The sequence below is a fragment of the Populus nigra genome, chromosome 9, assembly GCF_951802175.1.
Source record: "Populus nigra chromosome 9, ddPopNigr1.1, whole genome shotgun sequence".
In the NCBI taxonomy this organism is placed as follows: Eukaryota; Viridiplantae; Streptophyta; class Magnoliopsida; order Malpighiales; family Salicaceae; genus Populus; species Populus nigra.
This window is the reverse complement of record NC_084860.1, coordinates 15825122-15841053: the sequence shown is the minus strand read 5'-3', so window position 1 is coordinate 15841053 and position 15932 is coordinate 15825122. Positions and strand designations below refer to the sequence as shown.

General features: G+C 34.9%; 1 protein-coding gene and 1 pseudogene across 1 annotated transcript; both read right to left on the bottom strand.

Annotated features, from left to right (window-relative positions):
• Nucleotides 1-570: 570 nt before the first annotated feature.
• Nucleotides 571-2916, bottom strand: LOC133702797 (probable LRR receptor-like serine/threonine-protein kinase At3g47570; annotated as a pseudogene).
• A 3770-nt stretch (nt 2917-6686) lies between these two features.
• Nucleotides 6687-10909, bottom strand: LOC133703379 (probable LRR receptor-like serine/threonine-protein kinase At3g47570). Its single transcript, XM_062127860.1, has 3 exons — nt 9878-10909; nt 7334-9337; nt 6687-7195 (listed from the first exon to the last, which is right to left on the bottom strand). The coding sequence occupies exons 1-3, from the start codon at nt 10863-10865 to the stop codon at nt 6828-6830; spliced, it is 3360 nt and encodes a 1119-aa protein (XP_061983844.1). The 5' UTR covers nt 10866-10909; the 3' UTR covers nt 6687-6827.
• Between the last annotated feature and the right edge of the window lie 5023 nt (nt 10910-15932).

Below are 15932 nucleotides of genomic sequence, written 5' to 3'. Positions count from 1 at the left end.
GGGCAGTTGCACGATCCTCAACCGAGGCTAAATATCGAGCTCTTGCCACTGCGGCCTCTGAAACTGTGTGGCTGTCCACTCTTCTAACAGAACTAGACGTTCCTGCCCCACACTGTCCCCAATTGCTATGTGACAATCTCAGTGCAACCTATCTCAGTTTCAATCCTGTTAATCACTCGCGCATGAAACACATTCAGATCGATCTTCACTTTGTCCGTGACTTGGTACAGAAGGGTAGTCTTCAGGTCCACCATGTTCACACTCAAGACCAGTTAGCTGATCTCTTAACAAAGCCATTGTCCAGGCAGCGTACTGAGTTATTACGAACCAAGATTGGTCTTGCTGATGGAAGCTCAATCTTGCGGGGGCGTATCAAGGAGGATTCTACAGATCATGAAACAACACACAATTAGCCTACAATCATGCTAATTATCCTGTCATTCATTTGTAATTACACCAAATACAATGCTCATTAACCACAGCTGTAATGGTAGCATAGATTCAGCATAAACGTTTGAACATTCCTTATATAGACTCTCTGTCATTGTAAATATAAGGAACCATTCTCATCTATTCAAAGTAGCTTTTGAAGCATTGTCTGTAATCTTTCTCTTTACTCTTCCCCGTGATCATTTCCAGCAATAAGATCCCGTAACTGTAAATATCTCCGTAAATTGAAACTTGACTTCCAAGGCCATACTCTGCATTCAAGAATTTTACATTAGAAAAAGGCAGTAGTAATTGTTCCTATTTTTTAAAAAAGGTAATCTTGTAGTAAGTACATCCTCCATTCCAACATTTTAGTTTTACCAGGAGGAGCATATCCTATGGTTCCCTTTAATCCAACAGAGCTGCTCTTTTGTGAGTTCTGGACTAAGTTTTGCAAGACCAAAATCTCCAACATGGGCAGTCATGTTGCTGTCAAGAAGAATGTTGCTTGGCTTCAGATCACAATGAATGATGGGCATGTGGGAGTGGTTATGAAGATAATCAAGTGCAGAAGCCACATCAATGGCAATGTCAATCCTCTGGAGAAGATCCAGATGTCGAGGTTCATCCTGATGACTATCTATTTCTGAATTTCGATGCAACCACATCTCGAGACTTCCATTGGGCATAAACTCATAAACTAGAGCTTTAAATTCATTTCCTTGAAAATCAACACTTGAGCAAGAAGTGATGATCTTTAGTAGGTTTCGGTGGCGTACATTTCTCAATGCTTCGCACTCAGCCACGAAACTCTTGGAAGCTCCTCGAGTTTGAAGATTTAGAACCTTTATTGCGACCACTGTATCGTCTTGATCAAGGATTCCTCTGTACACAGAACCAAAGCCACCCTCACCAATTAAGTTATCTGAAGAGAACCCATTAGTTGCCTTAAGAAGCATTTCGTAAGAAACTTTTGGCAGTGGTTCCTTCAATGACAATTCCGAAGATTGCTCTTTTCTTTTCCTTCTCGCCAGATAAAGCAGAACAAATGACACAACAGCTACCCTAAGAAAACCACATGCTATTGTTAATAGCAATATTAGCCAAAGAGGTATTTTCCATTTCTTGGACTTTTTGAAGTTACATTTAGGCAACTTAAGTTCATATATGCCTCCACAAAGCTTCTTATTTCCATCAACTGATATAGCAGTAGCATTTCCATGTTGGTGGGAGGAACCACTGGTAGTGGCTTTGAAACACTCAGAGGGGATAAAACACAAAGTTTTATTTCAAGAAGACAAGCTTAACAATACACAAAAAGCTTATAAATACACACCCTCTCTTTCTCTCTAGTGTTTCTCTCTATTCTCTCTACTCTCCCACACATAATAGCATAAGCTCAGCTTGCTATTTATACACGAATTCAAAACAAGAAAATTCAACCTTCAAGTGTGAAGGCGGCTGTGGCTGGTGGTGTGAAGGCGGCTGGCGGCTGCGGCTGGTGGCTGGCGGCTGGTCTGTCATAGCTGGTGGCTGGCTGGCCGGTGGTTGCCTTCCTTGACCTTCTAGATTGAGTTTAATATTCAACAAATCTCCCCTTTAAACTCAATCGAGGGATGTCATGCCAAGCATGAACTTTAATCGGATAAATACTTCTCTCTTCAAAGGCTTTGTGAAGATGTCTGCAACTTGATCATTTGTGTTGCAAGATATTAGTTGGACTTCTTCATTCTTCACATGTTCCCGAATAAAGTGATGACGTGTATCAATGTGTTTGCTCCTCTCATGATACACTGGGTTCTTTGCCAATGCGATTGCTGATCGATTGTCTATATAAATCTCCGTAGGATTTTCTTGAGGAAATCCCAAAAACTTCAGCATATTCCTTAACCATATTGAATGGCATACGGCTGAGTTAGCAGCAACATACTCAACTTCACAGCTTGATAATGTGACAATCGATTGCTTCTTGGATGACCATGTGAAAGATGTGTCTCCCATGAAAAAGACAAACCCTGTTGTGCTTTTCCTTTCATCCAGATCGCTACCCCAATCACTATCCGAGTAGCCTACAAGATTAAAGTCTTTACTTGAGGTATAAAACATACCTTCATTCATTATGCCTTTGATGTAGCGAAGAATTCTCTTGGCTGCATTCAAATGAGACTGGTCTGGTGTCTCCATGTATCTGCTGACGAGTCCGACCCCGTAGAGTATATCCGGTCTGGTACATGTCAAGTACCTTAAGCTTCCTACTAAGCTTTTGAAGTAAGTTGGATCGACATTCCCAACCTTACTCTTCCTCAATTCCACTCCATTCTCAACTGGAGTTGATACCGGATTGCAGCTTTCCATCTTGAACCTTTCAAGAATATCTTTGGCGTAACCGCTTTGGGATACAAAAATCCCTTCTTCTTTCTGCGTTACTTCCAAACCAAGAAAATGTGACATTAAACCAATGTCAGTCATCTCAAACTCCTGTACCATGCTTCGTTTGAAGTTTAAAGGGGAGATTTGTTGAATATTAAACTCAATCTAGAAGGTCAAGGAAGGCAACCACCGGCCAGCCAGCCACCAGCTATGACAGACCAGCCGCAGCCGCCAGCCGCCAGCCACCAGCCGCAGCCGCCAGCCGCCTTCACACCACCAGTGGTTCCTCCCACCAACATTCCAAAAGCTCCTTTTGTTGGAACCTCACCTTCGACCACCAAGCCACTGGACTCTAACTTTAAGACAGTAACTCTCTCATGTCTGCGGCCGCACCTAACGCCCTGCCACTGGCAAAAATGGAGAGAATCGTTCCATGAACCAAAGATGTTTTGAGGATCATGGATTATCTTGGACTTGAAGTCAAGCAGGGCAAGCCTGTCTGTGAAATTACTAAAGGTGGTGGCTGAGACACTTGAAATTCTGAAAGGGGTGAAATTTAGTAGTGTAGCACTTAAGAGAAACAAAGCTTGGAAGTGGAAAAAACCCAATCCCATCCTAGGCAATACAATTTTTTAGTGCAAATATTGCCTTTATTCATCATTATCCTTATGTTATACCCCGGTGGAGAGATACCCCTTATGATTAAAAAATTCCATGAGAACATGAAAACAAATTGATGATTGGTGCCCTGGATGCCCCAAAAGTCCACTTTACAGTCGGTGAATGCCACCAATTCTAGGTCACCGACGAAAGTGACGAGCCTGAGTCTTTCATTCTTGGCTGGTTGTGTTGATTTGTTTGAAAAGTACAATAATTGAAAGAATCTCAGCTACCACCTTGATGGATGAGACTAGACAGGTGATACGCGTCATTGTTGCCCAAACTTTTTCCACATTAAAAAAAAAAAATTACTAAGGCAACGCAAGCTTCCCCAAATAAATAAATAAAAATTAAAACTCAACTTATTAACTGGACTGAATTTAATAAATTCATATAATTTAGATAACACAAATAAAAAATAAAATTACAATAAATAAACTGATAAAAAAATTAGTAAAGAAAAAAAAGATAAAAAAATCTGACTCGAGTCCATTCAAATTAGCATGCTAAATTTGTAAACAAGTCGTGATATCAAGATAGCCCCGTTAAAAGCAAGTTGAATAAAACAATGAAGCATAATATGAAACAACTTAATATCGAAAGGCGGAATTGAAAAAAAACAGAAATAAAGATCTAAATTAACTCGGGTTAACTAGATAACCCCGCGACCATAGACATAAGATTGAGATAACATTGTAGACAAGAAAGCAAAAAAAATACGCGAAGACTAATTTCCAATAAATCAAACGTTGAGAGATGAGAATGAAAAAAAATCAAATTTAAAAAGAACTTAAAAAAATGAAATCAATTCGTGTTAATATCCAAAACCTGTGACCCTTGTCATGAGTCCGAGACTAATATCATAAAAGAAAAACCCTAAAAAAATAAAGTAAAATTCTCAATTATAAAATGCCAATGGATGAAATTGGAGGGAAAAAGGCAATAAAAAAAGGATCTAAAACAAAATAAATAGAAAATAAAAGAATTGAGACCAAATTCGACATAAAAATACATGAAAAACAAATATTAAGAGATGAAATTGAAAATAAAATTCAATTAAGAAACAAAAAATAAATAGCAATTAAATGCATGAGGACCAAATTTGATATAAAATTTCAATGAAAACAATTGATGAGGGACTAAATTAAATAAAAAATTAATCGAAAAAAGATAAAAAAAAATAGCAATAAAAAAACAAGAGCCAAATTGGATATGAAAGACAAATTAAAAGACAAAAAAAAGGCAATAAAAAAAGGATTCAAAACAAAAACAAATAACAATTAAAAGAATGAGGATCAAATTTGACAGAAAAATAAATCAAAATAAAATGGTAAGGAATAAAATTGAAAACAAAATTCAATTAGGAAAAGGATAAAAAAAAGCAATTAAAAGAATGAAAATTAAATTTGATACAAAAATAAAATGAAACCAAATGATGAAGGACTAAAATGAAGAAAAGAATTAATAAGAAAAGAAATATAAAAAAGAAATCGAATAGCAATAAAAAAAATGATGACCAAATCAGATATGAAAAATAAATAAAAAAACTTTTTTTCTAAGGAGAAGAAAGAAAAAAAAGAGAGAAGAAAAAAAAATTAATTAGAGCAACACCGCTAGTTTGCCGCAAACAAGCGTCCTGCCACCTTGAAAATCTCGGTGTGCTACTCTTAATACTTCCATAGAAAACAATGTTTGGCTGCTGGAGAAGCCCACATGCATTGTCTGAAGGGCACTAGCTCCTCCGATTCACTTGTATGTGTGTTATACATGTCAAAAACTTTTTTTTATTTATCAAAGGACTATATTGCCCCTCACTCCATGTAATATTAACAAAAAAACTAAAATGAAAGGACTTAAAAGCCCCCAGCCCCTTTGACACAAGTTATAGAATTTTTGCTTCTAAGAGAAGTGTAATAATTACACTATACTGAAAATCTAAAAATACCCCTGGTCAATAATTAATCAAATTTTATTTTTAAGAATAATTAAGATTGGCTTTCTATTATTCAATTTTGTAATGACAATTTTACCCATAGCAGCAAAAATAATATTTTTTTGTTGTTTTTTTCAATTGAATTTCTTTTATAGTTTTATAATTCTATAATGAGCAGTTAGGAATAACTATTATTATTATTATTATTATTATTATTATTTGTTTTAACGGGCTCAAAGTCCAAACCCATATGAATTTTTTTATAGGATTAAAACTAAAACTTAAACACAAAAGATCATAATCGAATGCTCAAGTAAAATATTGTGATTTGCACTTTCATTCACAAAGATTGAAACCTACAATCATTAACAAGAGTAGATTACAATCTTAAAACTTCAAGTCTTTTTTATAAGGAAATAATCTAACTCTTTCAGGTAAAGTGCAATCAAAATGGAAAAGAGAATAACCAAAAAGTAAGCTCAAAGTTACAAGACTATGATTGTGTTAATAATTTTTCAATGATTGCTGCAAGTTGTGAAGGTGCTCGGAAAATCCTATTCATGGAAAAATATGGAATTGTGGGAGGTCTGGTGTGCTGGATGCGCTCAAGCCAAGGGTGGTGGCATGGATTGTTTAGCAAGTTTGTCTTAGATGGAATAGAGATGATATATAGGATCATTTTAAATTAAGATTTTAGTGCAAAGACACGCTAGGAGCATCTCTCGTCCACTTGTGTATGATTATCCAGTTTACCGGAGGTCCGGGGCTTTTTTTAGGCGTGGATACAAAGTGTTTCAATGTATTTAAGAGCTAACTGTTCAAAAGTACTTCTTGGGTATAGAATTTAGTTTCAAAAGTTAAATTATTCCTTAAAAAAAACTTGAGTTGCAATCAATCTAACACCTAAGACTAAATCCAATATCATAGTTGGAGAAATAAAGCTCAATATATTGAGCAATAGAGCCAACAAGATGCATTATCATTAAAAAATAAATTATACTTGATATATAACCTTTATCAAGTGCTCCATCTAGTTGGAGATTTGCTTTGGTTGATATGGTTACCGAATGCTTGTGGGAGTCTTCACTGGTTACATGTTGTTTTGGTGAACTAAGCGATGCAGTGGATGGATTGAACAACTTCTTAATGCAAATAAATGGTAGAAAAGGTACAAAATTGAAGATGAGTAGTATTTGCAATAGTAGCTATATATGATGAGGAACGGTGGAGATTGAATGGTAGAACGAAAAACGACTGGAAATGATTGTTACACATTCTTTCTCGCTAGCATATCTGATGAAGTTTCTTATTCATTACAGTTGTTTGGTGATCACATTACCAAGGTTCTGCTATTAAGATTTACTACAAGAATGGAGATTTACAGGACACTTGGTGCAGACTTCTGAAAAGAGACAGACAGGGACAAAATTTTTAACTAAATATATGAAGTTTCAATCCTTCGCGAATCCTTTAGAAACTTTGCTTTGATCTTTTTGAGAGTAGTGAGAGCATCTTCGATATCTATCCTCTGCTCAGGCTGTTCTGCAGAACATTGCAGGGCCAATTCTAGAATGGATGACAGACAATCTTTTTTAGCAGCAGGATATTTTCCATGATCTTTCAAGTTAGCATCTGCAATTTGAGTTACTGCACCAGGTAATGAATCTTTGACCCAAAGTTTCAAGTTCGTTTCCCCAGTAAACATTTCATCGGTGGGCTTTCTTCTAGTAAAAGTTTCCATCAGCAGAATACCGTAGCTATACACATCACCCTTGACAGAAACAATCCCTTCGGATCCATACTCTACATGCAAATTATATTTAGTCATTAGTATGAATGAAAAGGGGGAAATAGGGAGAAGAAGAATGTGTGATTTAGTCATTAGATCTTAACTTCCTTTTTCGTGTAAGTTCTGATGAAACAACAAAATTGGAGCATTACCTGGTGCCATGTAACCAACAGTAGCTAGTGTCATTGTTTGTGTGATGGAGTGCCCTTCGCCGAGGAGTTTAGCAATGCCAAAATCACTCACATGAGCGACCATAATCTCATCAAGCAGGATATTGCTAGGCTTTAAATCACAGTGGACCACGAGCGTTGCATTGCCATGATGAAGGTATTCAAGTGCCGAAGCAACATCAATCATAATGTTCAACCTCTGTAGGAGATCCAAGAAATAGTTGTGGGAATACAACCACTTTTCAAGGCTCCAATTAGGCATGAACTCAAGCACCAAGGCTTTGAAGTCAATGTTGCAGCAACTTGTGATGATTTTCACAAGATTTCGATGGCGGATGCTGCGCAACACCTCACACTCAACATCAAAACTCTTGAATGCTCCCTCTAGCTGCGAATGAAAAACCTTTACAGCAACGTTCGCTCCATCTGAGAACAACCCCTTGTAAACTGAGCCAAAGCTCCCCGTACCTAGCAAGTTGACCTCGTCAAATCCATCGGTTGCTCTCTCAAGCTCTTGAAATGAAACTCTTCTCCATGTTGCTAAATCTGGAAAATCTCCTTGTTTTTTCTTCTCATTCCTACTGCCACGCTTTACGTAGAGGACAGTAAAGGCCATAGCCATTCCTACAGCTCCAATCGCTGGTAAAATGTACTTAAATACATTTGCAGTTGCTTTCTTCGATTGATGACGACCTCTAGTCTTACATGGTTCGACTTGCATCTGAGGGGAACCACACAATGCTTCATTCCCCAAAAATGATCGAGCTGAGAACTTTTTAAATGGTCCTCCACCAGGTATTTCCCCTTGAAGTCCATTGAAAGACACATTGAAATATTTAAGATATGTAAGTTTCTCCATGTCCTTGGGAATTTCTCCTGAGAGATTATTTCTTGATAAATCTAAGAATTCCAAGCTTACCATGTCACCAAATGATCGAGAAATAGGCCCCTGCAATCTATTATTGGACAAAGAGAGATAAGCTAGATCATTGAGGTCCCCGATGCTAGATGGGATTTCACCTGATAATTGATTTCCTGATATATCTAAATGCCTTACAACCTTCAGATTGCTGATATCTAGTGGGAGAGAGCCACTTAAAGAATTTGATGATAACTGTAGTAGCTGGATATCTTTTAGTCTCCATAAGGTCGAAGGTATTGTGGATGTAAGATTGTTGGCGCCCATTGATAACTCTCTTAGAGAACTGACATTGCCTAAACATGAAGGCACTGATCCAACTAGCTTATTCTCCCCAAGATATAAGAAAGACAAACTCTCTATATCACACAAATCAGATGGGGTGGACCCTTCTAAATTATTTCCTGAAATTGATAAAGATTGGAGCTTCCTTAATCTTCCAATTGTAGTTGGAATGGTTCCCTTCAGATCATTGTCTTTTAGACTCAAACGTACCAAGTTACTCAAGTTGCCAATTCCTTCGGGTATACTGCCTTCAATCTGGCAACTATCAGCAACAAAGTTTTCGAGGGAAGAAGAGAGGTTTCCTACTGAAATCGGGAGAGTCCCCTTCAATGGATTAAGGCTCAGTAATACTAGTCTCAAATTCTTGGAATTTGTCAAAGACGTTAAGAAATTCAACTCTGAAGATAGAGAGTTGCTGGTAAAATTATTATTCCCCAGATTGAGATATCTTAGGTTCCTTAAATCATCGCCAAATGCATCAGGAATAGGACCAAAGAAAAAGTTTGAACTCAATTCCAGTGTAAGGAGTTCAGAAGCGTTGGAGAGAGAGACAGGGAATGGACCACTGAGTTCGTTTCCTCCTACGATAAGTCGCTCAAGATTTGGAAGCTGGAGACCTATGCTTGATGGAAGATGGCCTGAGAGATAATTTCCCGTCATTTCGATAGATCTCAATGTTGAGATGTTAAAGATTCTGACGGGAATTGGGCCACCAATCCTGTTCATTGACAAAGTGATTATCTCTAGATTCACTAGGTTACCAATCTCCGGTGGAATTGTTCCTGCCACAGTTAAAACACTTGTAATCATACGTCACTTGAAGTTTTACTATTTTAATGGTGAAAAGTAGTGATAGCACAAAACAGAAAGAAGGGTACCATACCTGTCAGGTTGTTATCCATTAGGCCAATATTCCGTAGAAGGGTCAGATTTCCAATAGCAGAGGGAATTGGACCAGTTAGGCCACTATTTTCTAGGTTAAGTAACTCCAAACTGAGAACCTCGCTGATGGACAACAGCATTTCTGCATCTGCAACATAAAAATTCTACTTAGACCTCTACATCTGCAAAGCAGAAGTAACATATAAATATTTATGCTTTTCTTCTCGGTTAGTTTGGTGGTGAGGTTAAAAGCCGACTAAAGACTCATAGATTGAATGTCAAAAGTACTTTGCGATGAAAAAGCTAAAATATCTCCATTTGGTAACATTTACAAACAAATAAATAAAGTTTAGCTGTTCAAAAGTCCTGGACAAAGAATAGATTCTGATTAAAGTGTTGTTCATATCATTTCCATTGCAAGGCCAATAGAGAAGACTTACCATTAAATTTGTTGTAGCCAAGATATAGCTGTTCAAGCACTGTCAAATTTCTGATATCTTTGTGTATCTTTCCTTCAAAATTGTTATAAGACAAAGAGAGATTTTTCAGTTGTTTGCATCCAAATAAAGCTGCAGGAATTTGGCCATGAAATAGGTTCCAACTCAAGTACAATCCTTCCAGATTGGGAAGATTGTTGAACAAATTTGATGGCAAGCTACCAGTTAGATTATTGAAACCAAAGTCAAGAATCCGAAGTGAGGACATGGTGACATTAGCTGAGGGCATGGAACCTGAGAGCATGTTTCCAGTAAGATCAATGTCCTGCAATGAAGAAATGTTGAAGATTGCAGAGGGGATGGAACCTGAAAGGCCAGCATGACTCAAATACAGTATCCTCAACTTGGGAAGCTTGCCAATCTCTCCTGGAATGTGCCCTTGAAGATCATTGTTGGACAAGTCCAAGCCATCTAGCTCTGAGAGGTGGAATAATGACGGTGGAATCGCACCAGTGAAACTGTTATTAGCTAGAGACAACGTGTGGAGCCTAGTAAAGGACCCAAACCATGATGGGATCTTCCCGCCGAAGTAGTTCTTTTGTAAGCTTAGGTATTTTAGCCTACGTAGCTTAGCCAACTCGTCCGGGAGAGAGCCACGGAAACTATTATTATAGAAGGTGGCAAAAACTAGAAAGGACAAGTTTCCCAAGTGTGGAGGGATGGTACCTGTAAGACCCATGTGAGAGAGTTTCAAGGCTCTGACCCTACGGTGGCGAGTTCCACAAGTGACACCAACCCAGTCGCAAACAGAGGTAGTAGCAGTCCAGTTGGTGGTCAGCAGGTTTTGAGGGTCATTAACGATGTGGTCTTTCAAGGCAAGAAGAGCATCTTGATCAGTGGTAATGCTGGTTACTCTATCAGCCACCAAGGTCACAACAAAACTGCTCCATAGTATCACTGTGAAAGGGATCAGGAAGCAACCGTTCCGCATTGCGGTGAGAGGGTATCGTAACTTCAGAAATGAGAGTTGTTTGTATATTTGGTTCATAAGTTCTGCATTTCCGTGCATTGGACAGATATTTTATAGGCCTTTACTGTCATAAAGAGATAAAAATCAAAGTAGACGGAGAAATTTACAATCTGTGGTAGGATTTGTAAAGCCTATTAGCTCGAAAAAAGAAAAAAAGAAAAAAAACAGAGTATGAACATAGGACTTAATTCCAGCTTCTCTTGCACGGCTAGAATAAATTGTGGCCTGGAATTCCAAGAGTAAGACTGTCTTGTTCTTTTTAGTTTCTCCACGGATGTGGATGGCTGAGACTTCATCGATGGTCTGAGTTGGTAAAGGGAGTTGAAGAGAATACGTACAGTAGCTTGGATTTCCATGTCAATGGTAAGTTTGTCATTAAGGCGTGATTGTAATAAAGAAATACGTTGGTCTTCCTGTAATTAGTAATAATAAGATCCGGCCCAATTCGTTAATCTGGGATTTGACATGGGTTGACTTAGTGAAAAAACTTAGTTTGTTTCTAATATTGTTTTATGAATTAACAAAAAAATAAAAAACCTAAATTAAACCGTTAAACTTGTACCAGAGGCTTTCGCCATGTCAACTTCTAAATCAAATCTTATAACTACAGATTAAACCATTATAAACATATGATGATTGTTTAATTTGTACTGTAATTTTGTAATTCTATACTGGATTTTTATAACCCTAAAGCGCGCATTCCACCTTTTTTGTTTTTTTACTATTCATTAACGCTGTCTATTGGAAATCAGTGTCCAGACACACTGGAAAATTACTCTAACAAGACATTTCTCATAAAGGATTTTCCAGATGTTCATATGTTTTGATGGAATCAACTACAATTTAACCCTTTTTAACCACAGACTCCATGCAAGTTAGCAGAGTCTCAACTTTCGCAGGCGACAATATATACCTCTGATGCGTCGTCAGGGCCATAATTACTGTTATCCTCCTTGTAAATAGTGATTAGAATGAAGAAATAATCTGTCCATCCAGCTGACTGGCATTGTCAACTGAAAACTCAGGTCCCATAACAGTATTGTAGAATCTGACTGTGTGATTTGAAACCCCAGAAACTGTGGGGGCATTCACAACACGACTCCTTTCTTAGTCTTCACCGACAACCCTTCTGGCCCATGGAAATGGAGCTGTCCCATTCCAACGTCTATGACCCGCTATCAGTGTCTCCCTTTCATCATTTTTAAGACTGGTAAAAAGAGCTGATGATGCACAACTTCTAGGAAGTGAGGGAACGTTTCGTACTGTGTTTGTACCTGTGTTTCGTCAAAATTTGAAATTTTTTTTTTTTTGCTAAAAGCGAGTGCGGTTTGTACCTTTTGGATCGTTTTGATGTGCTGATATCAAAAATGATTTTTTAAAAAATTAAAAAATATCATTGACATACATTTCGGCATGAAAAGCTATTTGAAAAGTACCTGCAACCATACTGCCAAACACGCTCAAGAGGGATACAAAGGGAGGTCAAAGTGATGGGAGGTTCGTGTTGCCCCACCACACTGGAATATTTGATGGCAAAGAACAAGGCTATGAGCAGTAGAAATCGACTTTTTGTCTATGCCATTTTTTTCATTCGGTTATGCGACTTTACAAGGGTCAATTTTCACACCATTAACCCAAAAAAAAAAAACACTAATCATTCAGGTTAAATCAAGCTAAGTAACTTGTAACAGAAATATTTCTGGCTTCACAATAAGGAAAATTACACTTTATATTATATAATTTAGTCATTTTATTTTATCTCTGTTGATTACTCTTTTATTAATAATAGAAAATTACATTTTATTTTATATTATAATTCACTAGTGTGAACCAATCAACTTGATCAGTATAAAAGGTAAATTGATCAATGATAAAATAAAATATAAGGACAAAATTAATAGAAAAAAACTTCATGAACCAACTTTTTATTTGGCCTAGATTAAAAATTAAACTGTATGAAAGTTGTTTCAACATGATACAATCAACTTAAATGAAATTAAGAGCGTGTTTGGCAGTGTGGTTGCAGGTGCTTTTCAAATAACTTTTCGTGCCAAAATGCATGCCAACGATGTTTTTTCATTTTTTAAAAATCATTTTTGACATCAGCACATCAAAACGATCCAAAACGTACAAACCATATTAAATTTTAGCAAAAAAAAAAAAATTCAAATTTTTTGGGAACGCGGCCGCAGCCGCGTTCCCAAACGGTGCCTAAGAAAACATTGGATGAAACTGACAAAAACAAATCATTCAGCTTAACTCCCTATCTAACTCAGGTTTAAAACTAAAATATGTGGAAGTTGTTCGACGTGATGCAGTTGATTTTGACGGTCCAAATGATCCGAAAATATAAAAAAAAAACTAATTTAAAAAAATTAAAATTTTCATGAAATGCCATTTAGAATACAATTCCGAACAACTTCTCAAATGTGTTTTTTATTATTGTGCAAAATGCTTATCAAAATAATTTTCACTTTAAATATATCAAAATAAATTATTTTTATATTTTTAAAATTAGGACGTGAAAATTATAAAAACTATTAATTTAATAATTTTTTAAATTAAAAATATTTTAAAAAAATACTTAAAAGATAGAAGCAAAAATTATATCAAACAACCTCAAAAAATTTCAACCATTTCTTACCATGTGTGTTTGTGTAAGTTTCTATTTTTCATGTTTATTGTGTAGTACAACTCTCAGAGAACAAAAGTATTAAAATCATACCTTTACAGGTATAGTTATTAAACCTGGCTTGGGGGTTGACCCGGCCAAGGGGCCGGGTCGTGGGTTTCATGGGTCAACTCGGGTCAACCCGGATTAACCTGAAAAAATTAAAAAAAAAATTAAAATTGTAATATTTCATATGAAAAAATCCATGTAAATATAGATTATACATATTATGAAATTTAAAAGAATATTTAAAAAAAACTTTATTTCACATTAAAAAGATATTATGTTAACTTTTTAAGTTAAAGTATTTAAACTAAAATTTTTTTTATCTCACTTTAAAAAAACAACTTTTTTCTTGAAAACATAAAGTATATATACTAATGGGTTTCAAATCCTACATTAAAAAAACATAACTTTTTTCATGAAAACATTGAGTATATATATGAAAGGGTTTTAAATCTCACAATGAAAAGATATTATGTTATCCTTTTAACTTGAAGTATTTAAACCAAAAGATTTTTTTATTCAACATTGAAAAAACACGACTTTTTTCTTAGGAATATAGAATATATATACTAATGAGTTTCAAATCCCACATTTGAAAGATATTATGTTTTGATGGTGTTTAGTTTGGAGGTGATTTTAGTTTTTTTTTTATTCACACAAAAAAATATATATATTTAGCTTTTAAAGGTATAATTTATGTTTTAAGAGAATTGTATTTTTTTAAAAAAATCACCACATCTCTCACCCAATACACTCAAATGTGTTTGTTTTAGTTTTTATAGTTGAAATTGAGGTAGAATACAATCTTTTAATACACAAAACTTAACTATAAAAATTAATTTTTCTTGTTTTTTCTAGTTTTCCAGGGAGCATCATGCATAAAACTCAATTTTAACCTTTAAAACAAACACACTCAGAAAAAAGCATAACCATTTACATCGTTTTCTTTTTCAATTCAACACTGGTTGGTGATGAGGTGACTTTGTTGGATTTCTCGGCAAGCTGATTTGTTGGATTTTCAATTGGAATCCTGCTAAACCTAGATGTTCAATTAATTTAATTTAATTTAAAAAAAACTAAATTAAATATAAAAAAAACAAAGTAACCTGTCTTATTTTCAAAATAATTAAAAACTTCTAATAAAATAATAAAATGGAAGCAAGGTGCTAATTTGATTTTTTGAATATGCACGAAAATCAAATATAATGGGGGAAAAAAACAAAAAGCCTCGAGCATGAAAGATACGCCGGGATACTTCAGCCTCTATTTTGAAAGCAAGGTTTTGGCTACTGGATAGTGCTGTACATGCCGTCTGAATCCGGCAGAAACTATTTACAAATTTCAAGTTTTTTTTTTTTAAAAAAGAATTATTTATTTACGAGATTACTCTGCTGTCCCAGCTACACCCAATAATTAATCTTCGACTGAAATGGGTTTTGAAATCTAGAAATTCCGTTTTCGTTTTATTTCCTAGTTAATTGGAGGAGATGATGCAATGGCCAATTTTTTTTTTTTTTTTTTTTTTTGGTGATTGCAGCAATGAGTAGGCATGAGACAACTACAAGATAAATTGAGTAATACTTTAAAACATTTAGGGTTATAAAAATAAAAATCGAAACTTCATATGATCAAATACAATATTTTTCTATTCAAAAAATATTTTTCTTTACTAGTTTTTGAAATAAAGAAAAGACATGAAAATTATAATTTTTTTCTTTCATATATGAAAACTCTTTAGCACTATAAAAGACTAAAATTATTTTTTTCAATATTTTTATATTTAGATAGTAGCATGAATTTATTTTTTATTATAAATTTAATATATATTTTTTAAAGTTAATAATATAGCTTCTTATGGTAGTTTTTTATTTGAATAGAGTGAAAGTAATATTCTATAACTAGAGTATCACAATAAAAAATATCAAGATAACTATTAAAAGTTATGGTTTTGATTTTTTTTATGAAAACTAGTTATATTCTTCATGCATTTCTTTTTTTTTTAAATGGAAAAAATGCATCTTAACAAAAGAATGAATTTTTCTATTTTTTTTGTTGGAAAAGAAAATAAAAAAAATTGAAATGGAAAAAAAAATCTATTACTTAACGCACCTTTTGTTTCTTAGAAAACCTCGGTTCCATGTGGTTGTAGTTGGCTTTTAAAGTGCTTTTCACTCAGAAATATATTAAAATAATATTTTTTTTATTTTTAAAAAATTATTTTTAATATCAGTACATTAAAAATAATCTAAAAACACTAAAAAAATTAATTTGAAGCAAATAAAAAATAAAAAAAATTAAAATATTTTAAAATATTTTTAAAACATAAAAACAAATCTAGTCATTAGTTAATC

Bases quoted from the DNA above. Each gene is read 5' to 3' on its own strand.
- LOC133703379 (XM_062127860.1), bottom strand. From the start codon at position 10,865: ATGCGGAACGGTTGCTTCCTGATCCCTTTCACAGTGATACTATGGAGC. The intron at 9,338-9,877 runs GTAAGTCTTCTC...TAACTGTGGCAG, and splicing joins TGGCTACAACAAATTTAATG to GAACAATTCCACCGGAGATT. The intron at 7,196-7,333 runs GTAATGCTCCAA...ATTTGCATGTAG, and splicing joins TGTTGGTTACATGGCACCAG to AGTATGGATCCGAAGGGATT.